We start from the raw sequence: 20,532 nt of genomic DNA on the forward strand, positions 1-20,532 counted from the left end.
GTGTAGAATGGAAAAAAATTAAATAAAAATAGGAGGAGGAACTAGATGGCCTCTAAGGTCTCTTCTAGCTCTAGAACTATGATTTTATTTTTTTTATTACTTTGGGGCACACAGTAATAATAGCAATAAAAACTGACAACCATGTAGCACATTAAGGTTTACTAAGTGTTTCACAAAAATTGTCTCATTTGATTTTCATAACTCTCTGAGATAAGAACTTCAGGTATAATTATCCCCATTTTATCTTAAGAACTAACTCTTCCAACTCCTTTAATTCTCTCTCTATGGATGGTAATGCCATTAACAGGAAAGAAGATGGGAGGGAGAGAGCATTTAGGGAAGAAGATAAGTTCATTTGCAGACATGTTGAGTTTGAGGTGCCAAGGGATATTTAAGTTTAGATATTTATCAGACATAGTAAAATTCAGGAGTGGACTTGGGGAAAATTAGTGCTGAATAAATAAATTTGTGGATCTTTTGAATAGAGATGATAGGTAAAACCATAAAAATGGATGAGATAACTAATGAAGAGTGCAAAAAGAGAACAAGATTTAGGATAGAGCTTTTGGAGACACCCATTCTTAGAGAGTGGGAGGACAATGAATCAATGAAGGAAATAAATGAGTGGTCAGGCAAAATGTCTTTCCTTGCTTAGAATTTCTTCCAGATGTTTCTTCATTGTCCTTTCCAGTGACCCCATCCCATCACACCTGTAGAGCTCTGTAAGTGCTCATGTTTGGGGGGGTGAGATGGCAACAATAAGACTAAGACACATTCAGTGCAAATCCTGAGCCAAGGGAGATGTCTCCCTGTTGCTTATGCTCAGTTTTTCCTCCTTGTGTTTTTTTCCTTAGTTTGTCTGGGTGTCCCATTGCTGCAGCTGAAAAATTAGCCAAATCTCATGAGAAGCAACAGCCGCAGGCGGGCGATCCTTCCAAGAGTAGCTCAAATTCTGATCGGATTCTCAGGTGAGTGAAGTAGAGAGAACAGAAGCAAATATCATTAGTGAGAACCCACCTTTATTAAATGGAACTCAGAGGGCTCTCCCTCTGTGTCCCTTGATGACATGCTCATTCATATTCTATGGCTCTTTTGCTTATGTGATGAGTCCTGTTTTTACATTTTTAAGTCATTCCAAGATGAGTAGATAGTTCATTGATAATTCAAGATTGTAAGCTCCTTGAGAGCAGAGATCATGCCATTTTCCATCTTTGCATTTCCAATGCCAAGCACTGGGATCTGCACATTTTAAGTGCTTAATGTAAATTGGATCAGACTGAATTCTTAAACTAGGGGAAAAAGGAGAATCAAAGAAGAGATAAGTAAAACTGCTGCTCTAGTGAAGGGGATAAAGATAACCAATAAGGAAAGGCAAAGCTGCCTAGCTGTTTTGCTTCTGTTTCCTCTACAAAGTAGAATGATCTTTTGACTAAAAAGCTAAAAAGGCAGGCCAGAACAGCTAATGTGGAGTTGAAAGCCAGTATAAGCAGAGGGAGAGAAGAGAGAGAAAGGGAGAGAGAGAAGAGAGAGGGAGAGAGAGAGAGAGAGAGAGAGAGAGAGAGAGAGAGAGAGAGAGAGAGAGAGAGAGAGAGAGAGAAGAGAGAGAGAGGAAAAGAGAGAGAGAGAGAGAGAGAGAGAGAGAGAGAGGAGAGAGAGAGAGAGAAGAGAGAGAGAGAAAGAGAAAGAGAAAGAGAGGAAGAGAGAGAGAGAGAAAGAGAAAGAGAGAGAGAGAGAGAGAGAGAGAGAGAGAGAGAAGAGAGAGAGAGAGAATAGCTGTCCTTGATGAGATGAAGGCTGTAGGTTCAAGGAAATGAAAGAAGTTGTGGCTATGATTACTGAGCCTGTGATCTTTGAAAGTATGGGGAGATCAGAAGTGCCACATAACTAGAGAAGAGCAAGTATTCTAATGTTCAAAAGAAGAAAGGGAGAGGAGACTTCAAAGTTTAGGCCATTCAGCTTGACTTTAAGTTCTGAAAAAAAATCACTTTAAAATGAATTTTAAGTGAATTATTAAGAGGCTTGTTAGTGAATGTCTAGAAAAGGAAGCAGTGATCAAGAAAGAGTTCAGTATGATTTCATCAAGAATTGGTTATGCTAGATTTGGGGAAATGTTCCAGTTTCTCTCGTTCTTAACTAAATATTTCACAAAGTCTCTTATGTTATCCATGTGAACAAGAAAGGCAGCTATGAACTAGATGATAGATTCAAACTATTTGGATGATTGGTTCTGAAAATTAGTCTCTAATGGTTCAATGTCAACTGAAAAGGAGATCTCTCCTAGACTGCTCTACGGTTCCATAGTTGACCATGTAAATTAGGAGAGGGGAATCCTAGATTTATTAATTTTGTATGTGACACAAAGTATTTTACTTGGTTAGGAAAATGTTAGCTCAAATCCTGTTTAACATTTAATAGCTATGTGATTATAGACAAACCATTTAACCTCTTAAAGCCTCAGTTTCCTCATCTGTAAAATAAGGAGTTTGGACTTTTGACCTCTAAGGTCCCTTCTTCTAGTCAAAAATCTATGATCCTTTGATCTTCTGATGACCAACAGTAAGGATGACATTCAGCATCTGCAAATATTTCAGTGAACTTAGCAAATATGATAAGATAAATATAAAGTTTTACATATGTTAAAAAATCAATTTAAGTACTTGATGAAAGAGGTATAATTAAATAGAAGTTTATTGCAAATATATTAGGTTCATGAAGATTATTGGACTGTAAGTTCAGTATGACTCAATAGGTAGATATGAGAACCAAAAAAAGCTAATGTCATCTTAGGCTCCATTAAGAAACAGTGTATTCTGGACTAAAAAAGGAGGTAATAGCTCAACTGCATTTTGTCCTAACAAAACTTCATTTAGAAGTATAGTGTTCAATTCTGGATGCCATATTTTAGAAAGAACATTGAAAAGCTCGAGAATAGCTGGGGAAAGCAGTCAGGATGGAAAGGGCCCCTGAGTTGATGCCATGTGATCTTCAGTTGGAGAAAGAAGGAGTATTGAACTAGAAGAAGAGAAGGTATCCAGAGGTCCATGATAATTTCCTTTAAATAATTCTCCAAAAAATTGAAAGGGGATACCTCAGGACATAATAGATTCCTTTTTTGATAATGGGTCTTCAAGCAGTAGCCTGATGACCCAGATGATGAGAGGTTGCATATTTTTGAGGAGGGGATTCTTGTTCAGATGTACATTGTATTAGATAACCCCTGAGGTCCCATGTGATTTTGATAGTTGCTGTTTCTGCTTCTATTAATTTATTCGAATTGAATTGAATTGTTCATTGCAGAGAGCACATATAAGATAATAATGTACTTCTGTAGCATTGTATAATGCTACAGTCCTGGGACCAAGGTATTATGGTGACTCTAAAGACATTTCTGTGGATTACTTTCCAATGCAAAATGTATAAGAATTATTGCTGATATATTAACCAAGTTTTCTTTTTTTCCTTCTTTCTCTTCCTTCTTTCCTTTTTCCTTCTTTCTCTAACTTCCTTCCTTCTTTCTCTTCCTTCCTTCCTTTCTTCTCTCCTTCCTTCCTCCCTCCATTTCTTCCTTTCTTCCTTCCTCTCTCCTTTCCTTTCTTTTTTGAACTTGGCTGGGAATGATTTTATTGCCTTTTTCTTTACTATTTCTTATATTGGCCTGGTGATTTTAGTCTCAGGAAAAAAATTTGAAAGAAGAGGTAATCAGTCATTCCCATCTATATATTATTTCCTACATATAGCATCAAATTCTGTTCTGAATGAGTGACTGAGTAGGGGGCAATCAGTGTATATCCTACAAAAGAAGAAAGAAAGAAAAACCATGTACAGAATTTAAAATATTTATTTTCTTATGTAAGGAGATTTATGGAAAGCCAATATATATATGATGGGAAGAAAAGATAGGACAAGACAAGGGTAAGGGATGACAGGAAGGCAACAGTGCTCCATTGGTATCTTCATAAAGTAAGGAAAAATCTAAAAAGGCCTCTTACACATGTGATAAAAGCTTTATGGTGACAAATTTATGAGAGACATGGACAAGCATCACAGAGGATGGGCAGGCATGAATGGATTATAATCTGCATTATTAGAGGGAACTTCCAAATCAATGAGGTCATAGATCCATTTGTATATTTGATATACAAGCCTGGGATTTAGAAGGGCCATCAAGTTGAGATGGTTAGGTCAGCATCCTAAGGTGGGTCTTATTAGCTCTCTGGGCTACAATTTGTCCCTTCTTATATAGAAAATCCATCCCTGATGTGTTTCCAGGATAATTCACCAGATTTCAGATTTCTTTTCTTCTCAGGAGTTCTAAGAAAATAATTGATGGGAAAACAAGACATTATCTCTTTCCTCTATTCCCAGATCTATACTTTGGGATCTCTGAGCATTGCAATTAATTAAGGACCTGAAGGAAGGGGAAAAAGAAGCAGGAAGAGAGATCAAGTCATCCGGTGGCTAACTTTTCTAATTTATAGTCCTAAAACTGTTATCAAAGAGAAATAGGCCACAATTTATATGATTGAACATGTATAATCTATATCTGATTGCTTACTATCTCAGGTGGGGAGAGGAGAGGGAAAGAAGGAGGGATAAAATTTGAAGCTCAAAACTTAAAAAGAACTTTAAAATTTTAACATGTAATCAGGAGAAGGGAAATAAAAATATTTTTAAAAAGAAAAGAAATAGGTCTTTATGATTTTGGCTGGGTTCTGTGAAACATCTGTCTGAAAATTTCCCATAGTACCTGGGCTCATCCTTCTGCATAGGTTAGCTCATAAAACAAAGCACCATTAAATTTGTTCATGGCTTGGATTTCTAAATTAACTCTTAATCATCTGAGATGATATCCAACTCAGGAGTATGCTGAAAAGGAAACAATCAAGTTAATAAGTTTTTGTTTAGTACTGCCAGTGTTGGGATGTCTTTCATCTATGATCTGGGCTAACAGACAATTACTGGGAGCCAGAATAGTCTCCATAATACCTGGCTCTAAAATCTTTCATGTTAGTATTTTTATAAAATGTTTGGGAATTTGCCTGTTTGTACAATAAACTCTATATACAAAGAGGAGGTAATCTTCTAAGAACTAAGGAGTAGCAACCTTCCCTTCCCCCTAAAAAAGATCAGCTAAATGGCTGTTAAGGTCCCTCCCTTCAGGTCTAAGTTCTGTTATTCTAAGAGTTGCCACTACAATTATTAGTGAAGTATCATGACATAGTAGATGTCATGTGTACATCATATCACTGTTCTGCCTCAGTTTTGTCATCAATGCGAAGGGATTCTAAGGGGTGGGAGGAAAGGGAAGAGTGGTCTGGATGTGTGATCTCATCAATGTGGGGAACTCTTGGTAGGGAAACTCTACCAATGCAGATTGGTGTTTTAAGAGAGTTGCCTGGGGGAACTAAGCAGATTATCAATTTTTCCAAAGTCACATAACTAATATGTATATATCAGAGGCAAGATTTGAACTTAGGTTCTCCTTACTTCAAGGAGCCCCATCTAGCCACCAACTTCTTAAACTTTTGATCCCATATGGGGTTTCATAACAAAATATGAGGGTCATGAATATCAGTATAAGCATATTTATTTTATGTACCTATATGCCCAGAGTTATGCAAAAATTTCTAGACAAAAAGGGGTCACAAGTGGAAAAAAATTTAAGAAGTCTTGCCATAGACAATGCAATGGGTGTAATAATGCTCATACCATCTACTTACAAAGTTATACAAATGTGAGTGATCATTCTCATTCTCACAAGAGAATTTGGAGGGAGAGTATTTATCAATAATTTCACACCCATTAACTTTCCTGATACCTGAGCCAACAACAGAAACGTGGGCTTGTCTCTCCATGGAAACAAAGGGATTGTCTGGAAATCTAGCCCTGAGCCAGTACATGCATGTGCATGCGTGTGTGTGTGTGTATGTGTGTGTGCTCTCTGAGCATCCATTGTCTTCTCCTTGACCTTAACACAGCTGAATATGAAGTCTTGATTTTAAGACTTCTGGGTTTTATTCATAGGAAAGAACAATTGTCTGGGCTCTGTCTTTGCTGCTAACTTAATTGATTATTCAGGGCAAATTACTTCATTTCTTCCAACCTCAGTTTCCTCATCTATGAGAAGAGAAAAAACAATACCATATCTGTTTACCCCAGAGTTGTAGCTGTTAGGAAGAAAAAACAGATTATGAAGTATTTTTCTTAGGCATGATTGTTAATGTATTCTTAGAACTGTATTAATTTATTTTAATATATCATAGAACTGGATTAAAATCTTGCCTCTGATGCTACTTACTGACTACATGACTGTAAGCAGCTTACTTAATGTCTCTAGAATTGTTTCCTCATCTGTAAAACAAAAGGGTCAGACTAAATAGCCTCTGAGATTTCTTCTAATTTAAAATCTGTAATCTTTTGACAGCAAAGTCAGATGATATTTATATGTGTATACATAAAGAGAGATATAGATGTAGTGAAAATTTTTAGGGAGTTGAGTGGGTGACGTTTCTATTTATTTTTGTCTAGGCTTGTGTTAGATAAGAAACCTCTTTACCAGTACAGATTTTTACCTTGGTAAATTATAGGTTTGGTGGCCTGGTGACTTGGCTCTGGTCAGACATTATATATTATGTGTCAGAAGGACTTGAATCCACCTCTTCCTGACTTTCAGCCCAGCACTAACTATCCTCCAGTTATGGAATGTCTGACTTATAGTGTTCCTTTCCCCAGTTTGGGGCGGGGGGCACCACAGTGGAGGGATGATGCTTTATAGATGATACTGGGCTGCGGTGAGTGAGACTCTCCTCACTTCTCTGCCGTACTGTGTTTGAAGCATCCCTCATTCCGTGAGAGCAATGCTATCTTACTTACTATGTAGCTGGTGGAAGTAGAGGGAAAGAAAGAATAAAAGTCTCTTCTCAACTAAGAAAAGGATTTCTTCTCAGGGTAGGAGTAGGAAGAATTTCAAGCATTTGCCTATGGAAACAACGCTAGACATAATAGGTTCCCAGATCAACCTGCAAAAAATCTATATAGCCTATAATGTAACTCACATAATAAAACACAGCTATGATTAAAGTTATGTGTCCCATTGACCTTCCATTCTATTGAAAGGAGCATTTTCCTTGCTTTCACTGATCTCCTTGTCTTGTCATCCACCCTCCAGGCCTATGTGCTTCGTCAAGCAGCTGGAGATTCCTCAGTATGGGAGCTACAGGCCCAACATGGTCCCAGCCACACCCAGGGCCAACCTGGCTAAGGAGCTGGAGAAGTACTCCAAGGTCACCTTCGATTATGCAAGTTTTGATGCTCAGGTTTTTGGCAAACGCATGCTTGCCCCAAAGATTCAGACTAGCGAAACCTCACCTAAAGCCTTTAAATGTAAGTTGGAAAGGATTGAGACTTCTTTTAAATAATTCCTTCTGTTTTTTTTTTCTTTAAGCTTCACCTCTAGGACTAATAGCTGTTCAAAAATTTAGAATTTGTGGGGTCAAGAAAGGAGTGAGATTCATCCCTGGATGCTTGGCTCAGAGACTCATCTCCCTAGCTCTAGCATCTCAAATAGGTTTCTCAGTTAAAACCACACTTAACCCCCAATGACTTCAAAAGGGAGCTCTCCAGCTCTGGTCTATTGTCCAGGTTGAGCTGGTACTGACTCAGGTACTTGAGAAATCATTCCCTCAACCATCAAAACACAAATCTCTAGGTAGAGAGTTTCTATTCTCCTCCCCCATCCCACTCCCATCATCACTGTTACCTGCATCTAACCCTGCACTCTGAACAACCACTATTATCAAAATGTTCAGCCTCTAAGACTTTAATGAGATCATTAGCCTTGACATAGACATGCCCCACCCATTTTTGAAAGCTTTCTCCAAAAATAAAACCCTCACTTATATATGGTATGTGCGTGTGTATATGTGTGTTTAAAGATTTAAGAAAACAGTTTGTAGAAGATGTTGTTAGCCCCAAGAGAGCTTTCTCTCTCTGACTAATCCTGAATTCAGAGTCCTGTTTAATCCTGACACAGCTGCTCTCTAAAAAGTGCTCATGCTTAAAAGCATCCCAGTTGGCTCCCCATGATGGAGGCTCCCTTTATTCCTGGGCTAAATCTGTAAAGGATCAGACAATGGAATTGGATGGAGGCCAGTACACACAACTGCCGCTGCCATCCTGGGTTAGCGCTGATGGGAAAGTAATTTGTTTCTCTGCACAAGTGACTCTCTTGCTGAATAGATTGTGTTATTTGCAATATTAGCAAAGAATTTTCAGGGTAATTGTACTGACAAAAATAATTCCCGCAAACCCACTAGGATAATCCCTTCTATCTTTTCTCATCACTTATTTTACTAATTTGCTGATTGCAAGTCCATTAGTGCTAGAAATACTTATGAAATGGAAAAGCATCTCTGAGTGTACAGTGTGAAATTGAAATTGGCATTTCACCCTCATGAATGTTGTCAAGTTGTCCTCTGAACCCCTAAACAGGGATTAGACTGGACAATACAAGAAGGAATGAGCTATCTAGGACTCTTGTGTGTTTATCAGAAATATCATTTTAAGTTGATGGCCATTGTGTAGAAATCATTGCCTTTCATGGAGAGAAAGCATATTTTCTAGGTATCATCATTTTGAGCATGTAGTCTTCCAAGTTACATGCACTTAACTTCCCATAAGATAAGCCAGAGTGGTTCATAGTAAGGTGAAATAGAATTCAGAGCAAAAACACATGAGTCCTGCTGTATTCTAGGCTTTCAGGCTTATTGGGCATGTAAAGGAAATAACTGGACTGATAAGAAGTATTATATTTGACTGCTAGTCTATCTGAAAGCAATTTTATGGCTACAGTATAATTACTAGCAAAGTATTATCATTTTGGGCCTGAATTTTTCATATAACATGTTTTCCTACAACTATAATGTAAATCCATTGAGTTAATGACTGTTGCTTAAGATGCCAAAAATTAAAAATTGACGATATGAACACAATGAGAGTTTATCTGGAAGTTTTTGCTTATATTTTTTCAATTGACTTGTTAAATATTTAAGCACTACATGGTAATAATTTTCCATTTACTTTTTAAGGAATATTTTCAGATTTATGTGTGTATGTGTATCTATACTTATTGAATATATGTTTTTTTTAAGTTAGGAACTTTAAAAGGAGGACTTAAGGTTAGGGAGGTGGGGAAAGTGTTAAAAGCATTTTATTGGGTGGATTCTCTTGCAACTCTCACCCTCAGAATCCCTGAGCATCCTATGACCTAGGCTCATATAAGTTACAAGTTATAGCTCCATCTAAATTCCCAAATTTATGAATAGCTGCTATCTTTTTGTTAAGTTGTGTGTCAGCCCATGTTGTTCCCTTTTTGCAGCCAAACCTTTTCCAAAGGCCTCTTCCCCCAGGCACAGCCCCTCCGGTAGTTATGTGAAGAGCACGTCATCTTCTTCCGCAGGCTTCGACTACTCCCATGATGCCGAGGCTGCACACATGGCTGCCACTGCCATCTTAAATCTCTCCACCCGCTGCTGGGAAATGCCAGAGAATCTCAGCACGAAGCAGCAAGATCTCTCCAGCAAGGTCAGTTCAGGGAGTGGAGGGTTAGAAGTAAAGGTAGAAGAGGTAATAATGGGGGCTTCACAAAACATTATGTGCAGATGCCCAATGTGCCCAAGTGAAAGATGGGTGAAGTCAGGACGTAGAGAAGCTACTCAGTGAAAAAATGACTCCATTTCTAATTTTGAAGGTACAGATGTTGACACTGTGGACCGGACGATTGAGATAAGCTCTAGCCAATCGTCTTTCACAGATCTTAATATGGAAAATAGAATTATTTGGAGAGGGGTGGGATGATGATACTATTTAGATACTATTTAGTTTGAGACTCTTCAATCCTTTTATTCTCCTTGGTTAATCAATGGTCCCTGAAGAGCTGAAAGTTAATGAGTTCCCTCCAGATGAATCATTTACCTTGTATTTCATGTCATATTTATACCAATTCATTTTCTACCTAGTTGTACTGCTTCAAGACTTTTCTCACTTCACCATGCTCTGGAGGTGGGTGCCTTCTCCCACTCCATTTCAGATTTCTTTTGTGTTTTTCTTCCCCTGTTAGATCATAAGTTCCTTGAGAGTAAGGACTTTTTTTTGTATTTGTATCCTCAATACTTACCACAGTTCCTGGCAGATGCCTAATAAATATTTATTGAATCAAATTGAATAGTATCATTGGATTATAGATTTAAAGACTACACCTAATCCAATTCCCTCATTTTACAGATTAAAAAAGTGAAGCTCAAAAAAAGATAATTGGCCTATCCATGGTCACACAGATTGTAAGGAATAGGGCAGAATTCAAAACCAGATCTATTGACTCCAAACCCTTTCCATTGTCCCATGCTATTTTTCGAGGTCAGTGTCCATGTAGATTTGGCTTGGTACCTGTTTGTACCATGGAAATTAAGTAACAAAACCCCATGGGCCTCTCAAAGGTTGGAAAACTAGGAAATTTCCTTCTGAAATGTGGCTTTTTTAAGCCTATAGAATTGACTTCCATTATCATCTCATAAAGGAAATATTTTACTAAGATCTTCTAGGGTACATCATTCATTTTGGTTAATTTACCATGCAAGATGCCTTCGGGATAGGTAGCAGAATGACTGATGAAAGATTTCATCTTTCAAATTTCAGTCTATGGACATTGAGGTGGATGAAAATGGGACTCTGGACTTAAGCATGAACAAACATCGCAAACGGGAGAATGCCTTCCCAAGCAGCAGTAGCTGCAGCAGCAGTCCCAGTGTCAAATCCCCAGATGTTTCCCAACGCCAAAACAGCACCAGTGCCACTAGCAGCACCATGACCTCACCCCAGTCCAGTCAGACCTCACGGCAGGATGAGTGGGATGGCCCCATTGACTATACCAAACCCAGCCGTCAGCGAGAAGAGGAGCCTGAAGAGGTGGGTGACCGAAACATGCACGTTCTAGGTTTTGATTTTGCTAGCTTTCCCAAGGAAGGAATGAAGCTGCAAGTAATGCTGTCTCCTTCTGAGGGTAGCATTGATAGACAAAAATTACTAGGATTTATTTTCCTACTGATCACTTCTGAAAAGACCTTTCCTCAACTTGGTTTTATGTTCCCGTGGTTTTCGTTCCTGACCTCACGACTGTGAGTCAAGTCTGGGTCCATACCTTGAAGGTATGGAATAGGGATTCCTTGTTTTTCTGACTTCCTTGGTCTTAGGGTAACTGCCAAAGCCATCAGTCAGAGAGAAGCTGGATTGTTGTGGGGTTTTTCTTGTCACACCATAAGCTATCTTTAAATTTGATCAGTCTTTCCACTATCTTAGGTCAAGTCAGTAGTGATGACCCTCTCACAATTCACAGTCACACAAAACCTTCAAAGAATGGAGTGGACAGACCTTTAAAAAGGTGTGGATCCTGACTATGATTGTATGCAATGAACAACATGTAGTTTCCCAAATGTCTTACCAATGTGGGCACTTCACTGACCTGAAAATTAGCACTGAGCTGCCCAAGACAGTGCTGTCTTTGCTCCTCATATGGCTCCAATGAACCACCCAAAGCAAATGAATTTATCATCTTTACCACTCTCCTGACATAAACAATGATCAGCCTAGACAACTGGGAACAAGAAGGGCAATTGACACAGTGGTTTTCAAACACTGGTAATCCAATTGAGCACAAACCTGCCTAACGAATAGTCCTGATGAAGAATAAAAAGCCTAAAATTGCTTTGAATTCTAAGGAGTAAGTCTGATTCTCTTTCCTTTTAACCTATGTGCCTTTCTGACCCAGAAGGCAGCACAGAATTGTAGAAATAATTATATTATTTTCTGTTATATAGTATTATATCATGTAATATTAAAATATCTATAGTATATAAATATATATACATACATATATATATGTATGTGTATATATATATGTGTATATATATATATATATACATATATATATATATATATATGTGTGTATATATATATATACATATATATATATATAGTATACTACTATGTGCCAGGCACTGTATTAAGTGTTTTTTGTTTGTTTGTTTGTTTTTAAAAATATGACCTGTATAAAGTAGGTGTTACTATTATCCCTATTTTACAGTTGAGGAATCTGAGGCAAACTGAAGTTAAGTGCCCAGTGTTATATAGCTAATGTGAGTCTGGAGTCAGGAATAATTTGAATTTAAACCCCATCTCTGGCACTCTCTGACCTGAACATGTCACAACCATTGAAAGATACTCTTTCTTCATCTGTAATAATACTTTTTTATTTTTTCCTAACTCACAGGATCTTAAGAAAATCAAAAGATATTGTGTATATTAATTTTTTTTGCAAACTTTAAACTGTGGGTTTCCTCAATGTTCCATGAGTGCTGATGCAGGTTCATAGTTGGTCCTCCACGGAGCTGAGGGTTTCTTTCAATATTGACCAAAGTCAAATAGTGGCATCCTATTTCAGTCTCAGACACAATATGTGCTGCCAATGCCTCCCTACAGCATATTTATTTGTGCACGTTGGGATGATTGTATAATCATGTGTTATTTTTGGCAAAAAAAAATGAATGATTGAATGGAAGAAAGAAAGAAAGAAAGAAAGAAGAAAGAAAGAAAGAAAGAAAGAAAGAAAGAAAGAAAGAAAGAAAGAAAGAAAGAGAAGTGACCTAGTAGAGGGCAGATGACTTTATCTAGAACCATTAGAATGTAGTAAGGTTTATCACGTGCCTTTCTTTGTATCTCTGGCACTGAGCATAGAGTGGGCTTTCAAGAAATGTCTCTTCTTTGACTGACAGATCCATTGGTCCTCCTAGGTCAATAAAGGTAATTTGCTTCCAGGTGGAAAGTAGGAAAGAAAAGGACCATGTAAGCCTCAGTAGAAAGGCCTGTACTCATGCTTTATAGTAAAGAGTACTCCTCTTATCTCAAGAGAATGGAAGAACAGGATGGTGCTTATTAGATAGGTTTTCCTAGAAATTTTTCAGAAAGTTTACAAGTCTTTTTCTTCTTCTTTTTTTCTTTTTCTACTTTATTTATTTTACATTTAAATAAAAATAATCAGGAAAAATCATTGTCATGTGTACAGCAGAACAAAAGAGAGGGTTTAGAATATAAAGCAATACATTTCCATTTCAAGAAAGCCTGTATAATAAATACCATACATTGTGATCAGAGACATCCATCTTTTCTTCCTTTTAGATTTTCTTTTGTTTTCTGCTTTGTATTTTTTACCTTATTTTCCCTCTTCTTTTCCCACTTTCCCCGCAAAGAAGGCTACAATTAAGTATGGATGTGTATAGGTGTGTGTATTTATTTTTGAATATATATATATATACATATATATGCATGTATATGTATATATATGGAGAGAGATTGAGATTGCTATATATGTATATATTTACATATACACAAGTATATATACATATATGTATATACTCACATATATATTCAAATACACGTACATAGATAACTATAATCAAACATATATATATACATATATATACATATATATGTGTATATATATATATATATATATATATAATATATATACATATATATATATATATGAAAACCATACTATGCTCATTTCCACTTGTCTCTATTTCTCTCTCAGTGGATAGCATGTTCCTTAATAAGTCCAAGAGTTTCCATATTTTTCTAAATTCACTATCTCATCATTTCTTATACCATAGCAATTTTCAATCTTATATACCAGTCTTTATACATTAGCCTTCAATATTCAGAGAGTTGTTGTGAGAGTCAAATGAGATGAATAGATCACAAATCCAGCATGAAATGGGAATTGATTTAAACCCAAATCTTTTAACTATACAACTGAATGTTCTTCTCATTGTACCAAACTGCTCCCCTATTAATAATGTTTTTAAAGAACCTTTAATGGTCATAAAGTATTAAGCAGATGTCAGCTATTAAACTCTTACTTGGCCCGAACAGCTTCTCACATTGGGATTTAAATGTCTGGGGTCAACATCTGGCATTCTCCCTGGCAAGAGAAGCCAACAGGCTGGAGAACGCGCCCTCATTAGCCATCCCCAGAGAAGGATCTGATTCCTTGTTTCTTGACCCTGAGAGCTCTGGCTTGGAGAGATGGTGCCTTCTTCCTTTCTCTTTTCAGACAATAAGGCCCTGAAAGCCTCACTTTTAGGAGAGCAGAAGAAACAATAGAAAACTTCCCCACGCAGTCTCTTCGAGCCAGATCCCTGGACCTGGCGGGCTACTCTCTGGAGGGTTCCTCCAGCCACTCCTTGCCAGCATTGCTGCTGGTGACTCCCCAGCTGGTCAGTAAAAACTCTCCCTGCTGGTTTTTTGCAGTCAGAGCCAGCAGCAAATTCTTTTGCTTCCTCTGAAGCAGATGACCAGGAAGTGTCAGAGGAGAACTTTGAAGAAAGGAAGTATCCAGGGGAAGTTACCTTAACCAACTTTAAGCTGAAGTTCCTCTCCAAGGACATTAAGAAGGAGCTGCTCACGTAAGTCTCCTTCCCTGTCTAGTCCCAAGAGAGTTTATCCAAGTTTGGGAAAAGAAACTATCATTGTTTGAGAGTTCCAAATCACTCCATTACCATGGGCATATACCATGAGTGGGCTATTCCCATTTTGTTGGACCAGTCGTGGTCCCATGGTCCCATGCCATCCTGAAGGATGGGGATGGGGAGGGAGGAAAACTGGATCTTTTATACTTCTTTACCATTTATCCCGCTTAAATATTCTGGTTTGGGGTTGTTTTTCTTTAACACTGAAAGTCCTATCTAATAACACAGACTCTAGCAGGGAGAACTTTGTCATTTAAAATTAAAAGCATAATATGGAGGAAACCTAATTTGCTTTGTATGACTGTTCTTTGGGGATCCTAGCTACCTAGCTACATATAATTCTCAATTTCCCACACATGCATTATCCACACTATAAGTCATCTCAAACAAATTTTTAATTCCAGCATACTTCTGGAATATTTTCCTTTCCCCCTTTTCCCCTCTCCCACAGCTGGTGTGTGCTCAGAGAATGCAAATTTATTCAGTATTAACTCAAGAAGGGCATAATTAGGAAAGTAAATCCTCTCTAAAGAGGTGAGATGTTTTCATAAGACCAAATATATTTGGAATGACTTTCAGATTATCTGCATCTCAGTGCCCCTCCTGGTGATTAGAATATGACTTTGTCTGAGTGACAGGATGATTAGATTGTTTCATTCCACTATAGTCTTCAGAGTTAAATTCTGGACTACTCTCAGTGGAACCCACTATATGAGGTTTTCCTATATTACAGCTTAAGTCACTCCTTCAGGGCCATGGTAAAGACCCTGGATTCAGGCTATGTAATAGGGGAATGGGGAGAGAGGATGTACAAATTTGCTCTGCTTACCAGTGTGGCAATGGGCAAAGTAGTTGCTTCTCTGTCACACCAAAAGAAATTTTGGGAATATATGAAATTAAAGAAGCAAGCTCACTCTCAGCAGATAGCTTCTGAAGTTGGTTCTCCAGGATTTGGGATATTGGAACTTCAGTTTTATGGGGGGGGGAGAGTTTTCCCCTCATATACTAATCTATGTGATTTTTCCTTTAGGGAAGAAAATGTACTAAACAAAATACAAACTAGTAAGATCTGCTATGTTCTGCTTAGAAAGAACACTGATCATGGAACAATCTGGGTTCTAACCCCAGTTCTGATACTGCAGTTATCCCTTCCCCATTAAGGTTTCAGTGTATTGCTGGTCAGCATAAGAAATTAAATGGGAATTTGGGGGAAGTTTTTTTTTTAAATACAAAGACCAGCAAATGACACAAGAAAAGTTTAGAAATTCAAAAATACATTAAATATATGTACAGCATAATATAATATAAACATATTTTATCTTTTAATATTCTAATAATTCAAACTTCTCTGGTACAAAAGGAGAATCAAAAAATTGTACACAGATTTTCTGGATCACTGGGGTGCTGCATCCCAATCCCCAGGATGTAGAAGGGATCACTGTAGTTGTCTAATGATGAGCAAGTCACTTAACTGGTGGAAGAGAGTCCATTGCTCATTTATAATACTATCTGCATTTTTTTCCTATCCCATATGGGTAGTATAAGGATCAAATCAGATAATGTATGTAAAGCACATTACAAACCTTAATGTCTTCCATAAACATGAGTTATTGGTGGAAATAGGGACTCCCAGATAAGAAATTGCTCCTGGAAGGAGCTTGGGCTGCCCACATCTCTGTCCTCATCTGCTCTAGGCTCTCATTGAAGAGGGAGGGTCTCTTGTTACATGACAGGAGGTCTCATCTCTGCACAAATCTGTTTCTCTTGGGGACTGAAACTTTCTGTTTCTTTGTTCAGCTGTCCTACCCCAGGCTGTGATGGCAGTGGACACATCACTGGAAACTATGCCTCCCATCGCAGGTGCGTTGCTTCTAATTTCAGGTTCTGCCTCTTAAGTCTATTTTACGTGTGGATGGTTTGGTACTTCTTTTCCCTCCCTCAACTCACCCTTCCTGCCCCCCTTTTTTTTGGCCTTACCCAGATATTCCATCTCTTCTCTTTCAGCCTTTCTGGTTGTCCTCTTGCTGACAAGAGCCTCAGAAACCTCATGGCTGCACACTCTGCTGACCTCAAGTATGTTTGCGCTCAACTTGAATCTCCTCTGGCCTGTGTTGACACCCTTGCTTTCCCTCTCTTCTTCCATAGAGGCTTCAGCCAAAACTCATCTATCCAAAGGCCTGTGGGCCTGGGCCAAGCCCAGAGGGAAAGCTGGGGGACACCCCTTACTCTAAAAAGAGAAAATACTTGCCTGCCTGCCTGTCTGCCTGTCCGCCTGTCTTCCACCTGCCTGCTTTGGGGGCTTTAGACCTTCAGGAAGGGCTGTTTGGGGCTGTCTTGGGCTGCTGCTAGTGCTGCTATTACTGCTACTTCTTACTGCTCATTGCCTCGAGCTGCTCTGGTCCATGTGGTGTTTCCTTGGTAGGTGAGGAGAGATGCTGGTCAGAAGCTTGTGTCCTCCAGCCAGCTGCCCCTCAGGTGGGCAGGCTGCTCAGTCCAAGAGTCATTTGGATTTCTGGAACTGAGACTCAAAGAGGAGGGCTCAGACAGGACCAGCCTCCCCTCAGCTTTCCAAGGCTTCCAAACTCTGCTGCTCCTTCTCCCCATCTGGTCTAGTTCACTAGCCTCCAGTAGCAAAAGTCTTGAAAGTCTCTGTGTGGATTCTGGGTAGGTTTCACTGCCCCTTCGATATTTAGGAAAAGCTGCAGGACTGTCTATGGAGTGGTTCAGGGGGAAGCAAACCATGTGACTTTTGCTAATTGTGAACTGGAAGCTGGTGATGAAAAAATGCTATTCATTTTTCCTTTTTTCTTGATACTTAAGCTGCTTCTGGATGAGAGCAGAAGCTCCTCAACCAATTCCCTAAACCTTCCTGTTCCTTTCTTCCGCTCCTCCTTCCCCACCCTAACTGCCTTCCCCAACAGATGGATGAGGTCACCATCTCGCCTCACCCGCTCAAAGATAGCTTCACAGATGAGTTTCCAAACACCCAGAGGTTTCCCAGATGTGCAGTGTACATTTAGAAGGATGCAGTGTGTTCTTTACAATTATCTATTGGGGTCATATCCTCAAAGAAGCTAGAACCATTGCCATGAGTTGAATTATAGTGGGGATAGGGGGTAGAGATATGAAGAAAAATTGCAACACTGAGAAGACTTTGAAGACTGATCATTTACATTTTTTTTCCCTCGGAGCAATGGGATTTGCTGAAGCTAGGCTATCTCATCTTGATCAGAATCATGATAACTTATCTACTGAGATAACTGAGACAACATGATAACTACCTGCTGAGAAGACTTGGTTTGAGTTGTTAGTTTCAACACTCACAAGTTTTATGTTATAGGCAAAATCAGTTAACATCCCTAAAACTCAATTTCCTCCTTTGTAAAGAGGGAATAATATTTGCCTTGTTTGCACCAACACAATATCAAGAGGTAATGGTGGAAGGAACTGGTTGAAACTAGCTCAGCGTGGACAGTGGCTAGAAAAAGTGGTAGATTTGGTTACAGCCTGGTTGCATTGCAATATCACTTGAGGAAATATAAAGGTGGGAATTTAGGGAAATTTTTGGAAGATGGACAAGTAGTATCTATTATTGGTAGTTAATTTGGCTAACTGTGGTTTTGGAATATTTGTCCAAATTCAATTGATTTTGAGGGAAAAAAACAGATACAGGTAAGTCTACAGGGCTCAATCAACTAACAAGTATTTATTAAGGACCTATTGAGTGCAGAATATTAAGTATATAAATGGTGTAGTGGATAGAATAGTACCTCTCAATGAGAAGTACTCTCTGACAAAGGAGTACATATCAGGCATGCATTACCAATATGTTATCTTCATAGATAAAGCAAGAACAATATTTCCATTAGGTTATATTTTGAAAGGGAAGCTAAGTGATGCAGTGGATAGTGCCAGGTCTAGAGTCAGGAAGACCTGAGTTCACATCTAATCTGATTAGATAATAATAATAATAATAATAATAATAATAATAATCTAATACTTATTATTTCTAACCAAATACTAAAATTTCTTAATAGCTGTGTAACACTGAGCAAAGTCACTTAACCCTGTTAGCCTCGGTTTCCTCATCTATAAAATGAGCTGGAAAAGGAAACAGCAAATTAAAATCCTAAATAGGGTCATATAGAGGCAGACAGTACTGAAAATGACTGAACACTTTTAAGTGTCTAGTATATGGCAGACCCTGTGCTCAGTTTTGGGATAATGAGCACACAAATCAAATAGTCCGTGCTCTCAAGGAGATTACAATCAGGTTAACAACATTAGAGAAAGCAGTATCAATTGGGTGAGGAGTTTGGAAGCCAGACAACAAAAGGTTGTAAAGTATGTGAGAGAAAAGGAAATGGATTTTCTTCTCAGAAAAAGTGTTGCTACATTGTCTGGATCATTGGGAAGTTTCCTTGGTGACTTCAATGAAAAGATGGCTGGATTTGGGTTAAGAGCTCTGACACTTGCTACTTCTGAGATCTTAAAGGACTTTTTATAAGCCTCAGTTTCCTCATTTGTAAAATGATTGAGTTGGAGAAGATGAACTTTAAGGTCCTTTTCAGTCTCAAATATATAATCCTATGTTTCTGATATTCTATGCTATGGAAAAATGACCTGGAAAACTGTATTTTGTGAGTAAATTTTCCATTCCTCTGGGGGATTTTCTGTGCAGTCATTATGCTTAATACTTCTCCAGTAACTAGGGATTTGCCTTCTATTATAAGTGAATTTATGATCATAAAGACTTTCTGAGACAGAGCTGATGCAATGACTGTCTGAGACTTCTCCTCCCACACTATCAGTATCCAGGAGTCTTTGAGTATTCCAGGTATAACAATCTACCTTATGGGTTATTGTGTAGAAAGCGATTTGTAAACTATAAATTCTTTTATAAAGGTGAACTATTATTGTAGCCTCGTAGGTAAGAATGATGGGAGGTAGCATCTTTTCTTTGGAAAATTATAGATTATAAGAGTTAACAAGGACCTCACAAACTATTTAGTGTGATTCTTGCCCAAAGTAGAACTCCCCTGTACAGTACTTTTTAAGAAGTCATATAACCTTTGTTGGAATAAATATATGGAAGGGGAATTTACTTCCTAACAAAGCTAAATCCATTCCATTTTCTTGTGGCTTCAAATATTGAAATCTGATCTACTGTAATTCCCACCACAAGTCCTAGTTCTGTCCTCTGAAGTCATACAGAAAAATCTGATCCCTCTTGTACATGAAAGTCTTTGAAAGTCTCAGATAAATAACCTCTACTGAATAGTCAGGATAGAGAACAGGAATTGTAAAGAATTAAAGTTGACCATGTCTAATCAGGGAAAAACTCTCTTAGGGAGAGTTACACTCTGTGACCACCCAGAGTTCTTTCTGTGGCTTCTGCCAAGTGCCTAGCTCATGTCTTCTACTATGAAGCAGCTGATAAAAGCAAGAGAATTAAGGGTGCATCTTTCCTATGAACTCTGGATTTCATGAAAGCAGAAATGTATGGATGACTATGGCTTGAAAGAAAACAGAACCCATGTTCTGAACATTATTATAATGGAAGAGGGATGAATCAGCCCTCCGAATCCACAGAAAGGTTTGAAATCATAGCTGCCCATTCTAGTCAGCCATCCAGCCTATAACAAGAAGGAATGGGTCAGGATTGTCCATGTTCATTTCTTTTGGGATGAGACTCCTCATTTATGAGAAATACTCTGTGGCAAAGGAAAAAAATGATATTAGAATGATTACCAATTTTGGAGGGGGCAGCTAAGTGATATAGTGGATAGTGCCAGGCCTGCAGTCAGGAAGACCTGAATTCCTATCCAACATGGAACATTTATTATTCATGTCACCTTGGGATAACTGTGTTTGCCTCAGTTTCCTCATCTGTAAAATGAGCTCAAAAAGGAAATGGCAACACATTCCATTATCTTTGTCAAAAAAATCCCAA

At 38.3% G+C, this 20,532-nt stretch overlaps 1 protein-coding gene across 1 annotated transcript in view; it reads left to right on the forward strand.

Annotated features, from left to right (window-relative positions):
- Nucleotides 1-20,532, forward strand: part of MYT1 (myelin transcription factor 1) — a 74,403-nt gene that overhangs the window by 12,646 nt on the left and 41,225 nt on the right. The window contains exons 7-13 of the mRNA XM_051973609.1: nucleotides 855-968; nucleotides 7,169-7,383; nucleotides 9,377-9,582; nucleotides 10,693-10,962; nucleotides 14,362-14,516; nucleotides 16,377-16,439; nucleotides 16,584-16,652. Coding sequence (XP_051829569.1) covers nucleotides 855-968; nucleotides 7,169-7,383; nucleotides 9,377-9,582; nucleotides 10,693-10,962; nucleotides 14,362-14,516; nucleotides 16,377-16,439; nucleotides 16,584-16,652 — 1,092 coding nt within the window. The remainder of the gene's footprint in view (nucleotides 1-854; nucleotides 969-7,168; nucleotides 7,384-9,376; nucleotides 9,583-10,692; nucleotides 10,963-14,361; nucleotides 14,517-16,376; nucleotides 16,440-16,583; nucleotides 16,653-20,532) is intronic.

Source organism: Antechinus flavipes, chromosome 2 (genome assembly GCF_016432865.1).
Source record: "Antechinus flavipes isolate AdamAnt ecotype Samford, QLD, Australia chromosome 2, AdamAnt_v2, whole genome shotgun sequence".
Classification (NCBI taxonomy): domain Eukaryota; kingdom Metazoa; phylum Chordata; class Mammalia; order Dasyuromorphia; family Dasyuridae; genus Antechinus; species Antechinus flavipes.